Source organism: Micromys minutus, assembly GCF_963924665.1.
Source record: "Micromys minutus genome assembly, chromosome: 16".
In the NCBI taxonomy this organism is placed as follows: Eukaryota; Metazoa; Chordata; class Mammalia; order Rodentia; family Muridae; genus Micromys; species Micromys minutus.
Window position 1 is genome coordinate 32,566,067 of NC_137985.1, and position 11,006 is coordinate 32,577,072.

Sequence of the window (11,006 nt, forward strand, 5' to 3'; positions counted from 1 at the left end):
GGTATTGAATGTTGTCAAATGTTATCTCAGCATCTAAAGAAATGATCTTGTGGGTTTTTATTTTATTTATATAGTGGATTACATTGACAGATTTATGTATATTGAACCTCCCTATATCCATGGAATGAAGGTTGTACAACCACCCTGGAAATCAGTCTGGTGGTTCCAAAAAAAATTGAACATAGTACTAACTGAGAACGCAGTTATACCACTCCTGGGCATATACCCAAAAGAAGCTCCAATATGTAACAAATACACATGTTCAACTGTGTTCATAGCAGCCTTATTTATAATAGCCAGAAGCTGGAAGGAACCCAGATGTCCTACAACAGAGGAATGGATACAAAACATGTCTTATAGTAACTCAATAGAATACTATTCAGCTACTAAAAACAACAATTTCATGAAATTTCTAGGCAAATGGATGGAACTTGAAGCTGTCATCCTGAGTGAGGTAACCCAGTCACAAATGAACACACATGGTATGTACTCACTGATAAGTAGATACTAACCCCATAAGCTTGGAAAACAAAAAAAAACATTCACAGAAGTTATGAAGCTCAAGAGAAGGTGAATGTCTCTGTTCTTCTTAGAAGGGAGAACAAAACACTCATGGAAGGAAATAATGGGACAAATAGAGGAGCAGGGATTGGAGAAAAGATCATCTAGAGACTGCCTCGCCTGGGGATACATCCCATATGCAGCCACTAAACCCAAACACTATTGCTGATGCCAAGTAGTGCTTCTTGGCAGGAATCTTATATGGATGCCCCCTCAGAGGCGCTACCAATGCCATTCTGGATACAGAGGAAGATGCTTGCAGCAAACCACTGGACTGAACATGGGGACACCAATGTAGGAGCTAAAGAAAGGACTGAAGGAGCCGAAAGGGTCTGCAACCCCATGGGAAGAACAAAATTATTAACTAACTAAACCCACCACAGCTCTCAGGAGCTAAAACACAAACCAATGAGTTGTTATGGAGAGATCCATGGCTTCAGATGCATATGTAGCAGAGGATGGCATTCTCTGGAATCAATGAGAGAGGACTTTGGTCCAGCAAAGTGTTGCTTTCTCAGTGTAGGGGAATGCTGAGGTAGGAGAGAGAGGTTGGGAGAGGGAGCACCTTCATGGAGGCAATGGGTTGGGGAGGGAGGATGGGATTGGTAGAAAGGAAATAACATCTGAATTGTAAATACAGAGAATATCCAATAAAAAACAAAAGAATCATTTTTATGGAATTGGTTTTCAGAACTCTATTGATTAATGTTAAATCCATGAACTTTTGAAGTCTTAATAATAACAATAGCATACTAAGAGAGAAAGAAATCTGAAGCATTTTCATTACTCACATAACTTAAATTATTTTTTCTTACCTTTTTACTTTACATTTACATATCTTAGATTGCTTTCATAGACCCTCACAACTTAAGTTTTCACATAATACACAAACTTTTTCAATCTGCATCTACATAGCTTAAATTAATTACTTAGACTTTCACAATTTAAGTAAATTCCAAACCTTTTCCTCAAGTTTTTTTATCATGACACACAGCTGGGTGTTTACTCAGAGCAGTCACTGCAGTGTGAGTTTATTTAAATAAAGGAGTGGTAAGATTTTAGGTTGAATCTGCCTAGATTTGTGAGTTTACCTCTTTCATTGTGAAGTCTGCCAGCACAGTAAATGGTCTGTGTCTGATTTTTACATATAACAGGAACTGACCTTGTAGTAGCAGACTTCAGGAAGGAGCTGGTTTGCTTGATGCTATTAAACTGATAAATACACAGCCACTTACAGAGATCTGAAAGGATAAATTAGGGCAAAAAGTATAGCCCAAATGACCTTTGCCTCAATTAAAATGACAAGAGTGACTCACTATCTAGACAATTACCCTAGGCTCCCCATGATGATCTCTAGGATTTCTTTGAGGGTAGAGTTTATCAGTCTTCTGGCTGTCACCCAGGACAGTATTAAGTCTCACCTGCCAGACCCAGAAGGTCTGAGAAATTTTTTTTGTGGAGGAGGAACTTGGGAAACCTGACATATCCTGGGGAGGCAGAGTAGAGAAATTTACCCTAAAGTACAGTGTCTACAGTTCAGGGAGCAGGGCCCTGGAGGTGGGGGAGACATGGAAGTTCATTTTCCAGTTAGTGTTACAACAATCCTGATGGAATCATTTGTGCCCCTTCGTCTTTTTTGGAGAGCTGCTATTTCTGTCCATCACAGGAAGAGTTTTAATTGGACATTTTAGATGTCATCCATATTCCCCAGATCTCTGAGGAGTTTGAGGATCATCTTTTTACTGTACCTGTTTAAACAAACTTTCCTTATTTTTAGTTCTTTGCTGCTTTAGGCTTAACTTTAAAAACATATACAGGAAGCTAAATAAATTTTGTCCCTGTAAATGAATTACATTTGTACTTAGCATCACTATGAACATAGATTTGAACATTAAAACATTTGATCATTTATAAAATAAAAATTGATATATATTTCTCCCTTTATTGCTCATTCTCCTTTCACATCATGACTCTTGCTCCCAGCATATCTGTTTTCTTCTGACATGAGAAACTGCTGCAGGAAGGCACTGAAGGCATTCAGACAACTTGGTTATAGACTTTAAACAGTCAGACTAAGCACTGCTATCTTCCTTATTACTACTGATTATCTTAGAGCAGCAAATTGAATATATATGCATATGTGTGTGTGTTTGTATGTGTGTGTGTACAGCACTATTATAAATTATGTAATAGCTTATAGTAGAATTATTTCTTAGTGCATTTTCTGTGTCATGCTTACTGTTGAGTTACTTCTTTTCTTTTCCTTTCCAATAGAGCTGTCATTAATTACCTGCTTTATTACCAAGAGTAAAATCCTAGACCTTATGAAATTGTATCTATATGGTTTTGTATCAGATATAGGCTTTATGTGATTGTGATTGTTTTCTGTACCAACTGTACTTTCAAAGATGTTTTAGATGAATAGTAAACATTTGATCAAATTATCAACAGTATTATTGTCTTGGTAAATATTAAAAATATCCACCAACCCTCACTATGACTGTCATCATTAGAGCCATATGTCATCAGCGGGGGTATATTATCTCAGTAGTGGCCTGTTCTGGTGTGTTACCACTCCATGCTGCCCCCAAGTACTCTCTGACCCCAGGTGTTTCTCCCACATTAGTTCCCGCACTGGCAGGCCATAGAGAACTAGTATTATATTCATCTCACCAGTGACCACCCTCTGGTCAGTCTCTCTTTTGAGTAAGAGGGCCATGAACAAACTCTGCCCACCCTCCAAACAGCCTGACAAATTCAACACTCTAGAAACTTGTAATTCAGCAATGGTTTTATCTCAGATTTTCTCAGTAAGTTTTATACTCCACAAAATGCTCACATCATAAACTCAGAGCCAAATGATATGATATAATTTGTCAATCTTGACAAGACAATTCATCCTATACAAATCCATCCCATATAATATAATCATATCTTCGTGTGGCTAATTCAGACCATACAGGTCTAGGTCATCCTCATCATTCTCCATCTTCTCTTCCTCCCTTCTCTCTGGCTTCTCCCTCTTTCCAAAACTGTTGCCCTCCTATCTTCTTCTTCTTCTTCTTCTTCTTCTTCTTCTTCTTCTTCTTCTTCTTCTTCTTCTTCTTCTTCTTCTTCTTCTTCTTCTTCTTCTTCTTCTTCTTCTCTCTTCCAATCACAGGCCTTGTGCGTGCTCTCCTTTAATTTCAACCACATATTATTTATGGCTTTATTTGTTTTTATGAGAGATACTGAACACAACATTTACTTCCTCCCAGCAGGACATTTTAATTAACTAATAATGATAATTATGGTTGTGTCTATAATTGACAGTTCAAATTCAACTAATGTTTACTGAATTTTCACTTTTATAGCTATATTTTATAGTCATATTTTAATTATTTTTTGTATTATTTAAAAGAAAATATTTGCTTAAAATATTCAATTTTCACAAATACATAAAATTTCACTTGCCTTCTGCTAATCAACATTGTTCTTACAAATACATCATCAGCCTTGATGGCATGGAATTTTATATTGATATATGGATAATCTATATGCATTATTTGATTTTGGAAATAAGGAAAAAGATAGTATTAGTGTTTCTTTCTCCTTACATTATACTTCACTATTCTCTTACTCCAACCCATTAGTTCTCTATCTCTTCCTGATCTTATTTCTTTTAGTTTAATATCATATATATTTAGGTCCAGATCATGAGCATGATACAAAATATATAATTAGTCCTTCTGAGTCACATTGATTTAATTTAACCTGAATATTTCTAATTCTATCCAGTTTTCTGCAGATAACACAGTGATACAGGTTAATGAACTCCACTGAGTTTATAAATACCATATGCACTTTATTCATTTATCAACTTATGAGTATCTGGACATGTTCCCTTTCTTGAGAGTTGTAACTAATGCTATAATAAACTTGGATATCCTAAGGGGGTTGTTAAAAGGCTAAACTATCCATTTCAATATTTATTGCAACACACATGTCTCAATTTAATTTAAATATTTGGTTCAATTTCTATTTTTACTCTTATTTTCTCTATTTTCATACATTTTGAGACAAGACCTTGTTTAAACTTGAGGTTTTGTCGAAAATTCAAAATTGTTTTAATCTGGCAATGTTTCTGCTTGATTTGTAATCTAAAACAGGGGTGTAGACACACTATTTAATACGTTTGTCTCAGTATATTAAACAATTGAGAAAACATGAATGACTATAAATTGAACCACAGGTATTAATATTTGATCCTAATGCTTTGAGACAAAAAAATAAAGCTAAGAATGGAGAATGATACAATTACTGAAAATTTTATTTGGCAAATCTGAGATATAAAAGCATACCTAAAATATATTTGTTATTGAATAACTAATGCCAAAGGATCCATAAGTAGCAGTAGTGCAGGCTATTTTACACACAACCTTCTGTGTCTAGTAATCTTCAGGAAAGGAATAAGATTAAAAATATCCACAGATGCTGCTGCTGTGTCATACGTGCCTCAATAGGTGGCATAGAGGAGAGAGACTATGTGTAGGGTCTGTGTTCAGACCTGTGAACATCTAAATAATTAGTACCTGATCATTTCCTAAAAAATGTGAACCTGAGACAATCATCATCCCAGTGCCAGGGCACACATACAGGAAGGTTACCTGAGACAATCACCAGTCCAACTTCACAAAGGCACTGAGAGGCCCATAAGGTGTTATGTGAGCTGGAGACAAATAGGAGTCCACCAACCTGGGACTTCAGGCCTCCAGAGTGAATGAGCCCAAGACAGACAACCCTCACGTGGGGTCACTCAGGTGGGCCTGGACAAGGAATGATCCCAAGTCAGTCACCAGATTGGTGCCATGAGACTCAGACAGGAAGATATCCTGACATGACAACGAATACAGAGATGCAAGGGTCTAGGGACATAGACCATGTTCTAGATGACCCCAGACATTCAGAGACCCTGGACAAAATTTAGTGCAACAAGTAAGTGGTAGAGAAATGGAAGGATGTAGGCCCAAGGAAGAAAGAGAAGGAGAACTAGTAGATGGTGAGGGAATGGCTGATGTGAGTAGCCATAGTCAGTGACGTCATGATGGTGGAGTTCTGTCCTGGGCTGCTACTGAGGGGCCATGTCTGAATCTGTGACCCTGAAGCATCAGGGCTCTGTTACCACCAATGTCAGTCAGACATCCATGGCCTTGGTGTCCCAGCAAAGAAACATATTGATGTGTAATTCCTGTGCAGAACTGGCCCTACCTGTCACTGTGGCATCCTGGGAGAGCTGGCCCCGGGGTCATAAGACCAGAAGAGTGGATCCAACCTTAGCCAGCTGCAGTACTTGGGAAATCAGAGCCAGCATATTATAGGAGTTGCAGGTGAACCTGAACGGAAGATATATATGTGAGAATGTTGGTCCTGATATTCATCTCCCATGCAACAGTGTGGATGAGGGAGAAATATCTTCCTCCCACATCCCCTCATAATACCTGTGATAGGTGCTGGGGTCATAAAAGCAGGAGAGTTGTCCCTGTCCCTAGCCAACCACAGCACTAAAGAGAGCAGGCCCTGACCTTGCCTAGGTAGCACAGTACATATGGATGTATTTGGGGGTTTCAAATGAGTCAGCCATGAGGGTCTGAGCATGGGATAGCCAACCCTTCCCCTTGTATGTTGGGTGGTGGTGTTGGACAAGTGAGTGATGTTCATCCTTATCTTTGGCCCTACCCATGAACAGCAGGTAGCAGAACTGGTCCTGATGTAGTCATAAGAGATGGAGAGCTGGTTCTGCTCTTCACATGCTGCAGCACATGGGAAAGCAGTTCCTGTACCTTACCTAGGCAGCACAGTTAGGCTGGACCCAGATGTGTGGGTTGAGGGAGAGCCAGCCTTCCTCTTGTCTACTATGTAGCACCATGGGAAAGAGAAAAATGCCTTCTCTCATTCTTGCCTCTTGCCATCTACAGCAGGTGGGAGAACAGTCCCTGTCCCTAACATGCTGTAACACTTGGGAGAGCAGACCTTTCATTCATTCTGGGCAGCACAGTAGAGTTGGCTCTAGACATGGGAGTTACAGGTGAGCTGTCGCCAAAGGCTTGAGTACAGGAAAGCCATCCCTGCCTCTTTTCTGCTCCGTGGTGAAGTGGAAAATGGAGACATGCTTGCCTCTCTCCCAACCTGTCACTTGCCATGAGAGTTGGTCTACCATACTACAACCTAATGAAAGAAGGAGAATTACCCATGATCCTCACTGGCTGCATGGTTGGGAAAATAGAACCTGCACTTTGAGCATCAGGGAAGAGCTAGCCCTGGTCATGGAGAATGCCTTAGAACCTACTCTAAGGGACTGAAAGCAGGAGAGCAGGGTGGCTGATCAGCTCAGATAACTCTCAGTTTTGAATTGGTCCACTGCAACATCTAAATCCATTGAACTCCTGGAATGCATGAAAGGGCTGGTCCTGCAAATCTAAAACTAGAGGATCCCCATAACACAGGACAACAATAGGATGTCTTGGAGGAGTCTCAGTAAGATTCAAGTATAGATAGAGTAATAAAAGCCAGAAGTGTAAAATGGGATTAATGGGTCATTGCAATAAACAGTTGGAAGGAAAGAAGTGTGGACAAGATGGAATGCTGTGGCACACTGTGACATACTATAGTTTGCACAACAAGATTTTTTTTCCATTTGGGGGAGAAAAGTAAGGGTGAAGGGTGGATATAAGGTGAGTGAGAGAGAGAGAGACAGAGAGAGAGAGAGAGAGAGAGAGAGAGAGAGAGAGAGAGAGAGAGAGAGAGAGAGAGAGAGAAAGAGAAAGAGAAAGAGAGAGAGAGAGAGATTCAGGATTGGGATGTATGATGCCAAATTCACAACCAACCAATGAAAAGTTTACAAAGGTACATTTGAAAAAAGGTATTTTAAACTAATAATTCCTCAAGAAATGGCTCCATCACAAAACCAATAGGATTTTCATTCATAACTTAGATGTCACTATTTACCAACAGGTAGAATGTAGTATAACATGTATTATGACTTTTATCACCATAAGACTATGATTGAAAACATGATACTTCATGATTCTTATTTTATAGAAATGCATGAATTAATTAAATAGGTCACATCAGTAACCCCAGGAAATCCTTACTTTTTCTACAAAGTTCTTAGATTAATGAGCTGAACTCTTTAATAAAGTGCTTCATTAAGAACTGGAAACTAAAATTACAAGTAAGTATAACAGTGATGCAGCTATGATGCAACACTTTAAATGTGTCTCCATTGTCTAGAGAAGTATATCGATGGAACAGCTCATGTTGGGCATTGATGACTTCCTGAACTTGATTTTCAGCCCTGAGGACAACAGACGGTAACAATAAATTACTTTTACAAAAAGATCTGGCATAATCTTAGGATGACAAATACCTTAGGTATTTTGTTGCTGCATTCCATCCTAAAGAAATGATAAGGTTATAAAGATACTGGAAATAGAATTTATAGAATAGTACCATCAAGGATGGAGCAACAGTGAGAAAGAAAAGCAACACAATAGATTTCCCTTAGGTTATGAAGATTATTAGGTGATGAGGTTCAATATAGGCTCAAGCACAGAAGAACAGTCCCTAAAGAGAACAGCATGCCTCTCTAAAATGCCAAGTCTCTAAGGAAAAATGGTCTAGCATACAAACACCATCACCTCATGTCTTTTTTATATCTTGTTCTCTGAGAGGAGATTGAGAAAGCTTCTACTTTGCCATAGCCAAGTATATCATGCTAGTGAGCCACACAAAATTTCTTGTGTCTCATCTGGTGGTAAGGAAGACCAAAAGAAGGCAGCACTTCAAAGAATTAAAGGGTATATTGATGAATTATGACAAATTAATCACTATTCCAGAGTATATGAAAATTAATGTTGTGTTATGTCCACTTAGAGTCAAATGTTCAAAACCCTCAGAGACTGATATAACACAGCAGTGGTAAAAAAGAAAGGATAAGGATTCTCTCATGATGAGGTATGTGGAAAGCCTTTTATTTTGCTGTCTTCATTTTTCTAATTATCTTTCGCTATGGTTTGTTAAGGTACAAATATTAGTTAAATTTTGGACCCATTTGTCAATCATAAATTTCTCTAAGAAGGTGTTTATTCACATGTGTCCTTTCTTGTTAGGAACACACACCTGGGTAATGATAAGATGCCGTTCTTTTTAAAAAAGCACACACCATTCTTAACTAATGTAACTTGTTGAAGCTTTGTTCTCCAGGCTAAATTATGTTTCTCATTTGACTGATTTTGAAAATTTTTCTGGTAGCTCTTGAGTTTCAACCTTATGAAACCAGCAACCAGTGTACTAGGTTCTGTTGATAAAGGTAACTGTGTGCCCTGTGTCCTGGTCATTGTGCTTGTGGCTGGTTTAATGTTGAAGTGAAGTCCTAGGTTGTCAGGAGTATCCTTCCATTTGATATTCTGCAATTCTAAATATCAAGTAACATTCACAGAAGAATGTCCTGGAAAAGATTGCAGGAGGTATTAAGAATTTCAGGAGACAGAGTGATACAATGTCACAGTCAATAAACTTTCATTGTCCTGTCTTCTTTTTTTTTCTTTTCTTCCTTTTTTTTTATATATTTTTTTTATTGGAAATTCTCTGCATTTGTATTTCAGATGTTATCCCTCTTCCCCTCCCCCTCCCATTGCCTCCATGAAGGTGCTCCCTCTCCCTAACACCATCTCCCACCTCAGCCACTTGACATTCCACTACACTGGGTAAAGGACCCATTACTGGACCAGAGGCCTCTCCTGTCTTTGATGGTAGAAAATGCTATCTGAGCACCCATGCTAGCAAGTAAAAACCATGGTCATAGCTTTTTGGATTATCAGTGAATTACTTTAGACTATTTAGACTTTAATGCACTAATATGGTAAAATATCACTCAATGTCATTGAAGTATGAATGGCAAAATTTGTGAATTCAATTGGAAACTCTAATGCACTTACAGAATCTACTCCCCAAACATGAGAAAAACTGAGGTAGTAGTTACATGAGTTCTTATAAGTGCCATGGCTATTTTTCTGCTGTCTGTTCACAGATCACCTTAAAGAAGAATGGGTCTGGGAAATGTTTCTTTCGTGACCGAATTCATTCTGCAGGGATTGACAGATGACCCTGATCTCCAGTTACCTTTGTTCCTAATCTTTCTGCTAATATACACAACAACAGTACTGGGAAATTTGGCTTTGATCACATTAATTGCACTGAATTCTCACCTTCACACCCCCATGTACTTTTTCCTTATAAACCTGTCCTTCGTTGACCTCTGCTATTCCTCTGCGATCACACCTAAAATGCTGATGAACTTCTTAGTAAGGAAGAATTTTATCTCTTATGTGGGATGTATGACTCAGCTCTACTTCTTTTGTTTCTTTGCTGTTAGTGAATGTTGTGTTCTTTCATCAATGGCCTATGATCGTTATGTGGCCATATGCAATCCACTCTTATATAACATTGCTATGTCTCCCAAGGTGTGCACCTATCTTATGCTTGGCTCATATATAATGGGATTTTCTGGTGCCATGATCCATACCGGATGGATTCTGAGACTGACCTTCTGTGACAGGAACATTATCAACCACTATTTCTGTGACCTACTCCCCATGTTGCAGCTCTCATGTACCAACACCTATGCCAATGAGATTGAGATTATTATTGTAGGGGGGATTGATATAATTGTGCCCAGTGTCATAATTTTTACCTCTTATGGCTTCATTCTCTCCAACATCTTTCAAATGAGATCCACGGAGGGCAGATCCAAAGCCTTTAGCACCTGCAGCTCCCACATAATTACTGTTTCTTTATTCTTTGGTTCAGGTGCATTTATGTATCTTCAGCCCTCTTCACCAGAGTCAATGGATCAGGGGAAAAGGTCTTCTGTTTTTTATACCATATTGGTTCCTATGATGAACCCTTTAATCTACAGTTTAAGAAACAAAGATGTTAAAGTTGCTCTGAAACAAACATTTAGCAGGAGGAGGTTTTTTACAAGAACTTAATATGTTTGTCATTATACTTATGCTAATGTGAATGTCAATGGGTTTAATTAATTTCTGTGGACTTGATCTTTTCATCTATGTTTTATAATCTGGTTATTTGTAAGATATTTGTATATTTTTGTTCTTCCATATATTTTAGGTATAATTATTCCTTAGTTTTACACTATTGGCAAAATCTTATTTCATAATTTTAACTAAGAGTAAAAGCAAGTAGTTAAACATCGTTCCCTATAAATTAAATGTCATTATAAAATGTATCCAAAAATAACCAATGATCTGCCAATGGTATGCAGTCACTGATAAGCAGATAATATACCTATAAGCTCTGAATGCCCAAGAATCAATTTACAGACCTTATGAAGCTGAAAAAGAAGGAAAGCCAGAATGTGAATGCTTCAGTTCTTCTTAGAAGGTAGA

At 38.2% G+C, this 11,006-nt stretch overlaps 1 protein-coding gene across 1 annotated transcript; it reads left to right on the plus strand.

The window, feature by feature from the left end:
• Window positions 1-9,644: 9,644 nt before the first annotated feature.
• On the plus strand, window positions 9,645-10,589 carry LOC308431188 (olfactory receptor 8B8-like; the record flags this gene model as incomplete). Its single annotated transcript, XM_080930554.1, has 1 exon — window positions 9,645-10,589. The coding sequence occupies one exon, from the start codon at window positions 9,645-9,647 to the stop codon at window positions 10,587-10,589; it is 945 nt and encodes a 314-aa protein (XP_080786680.1).
• Window positions 10,590-11,006: the final 417 nt, after the last annotated feature.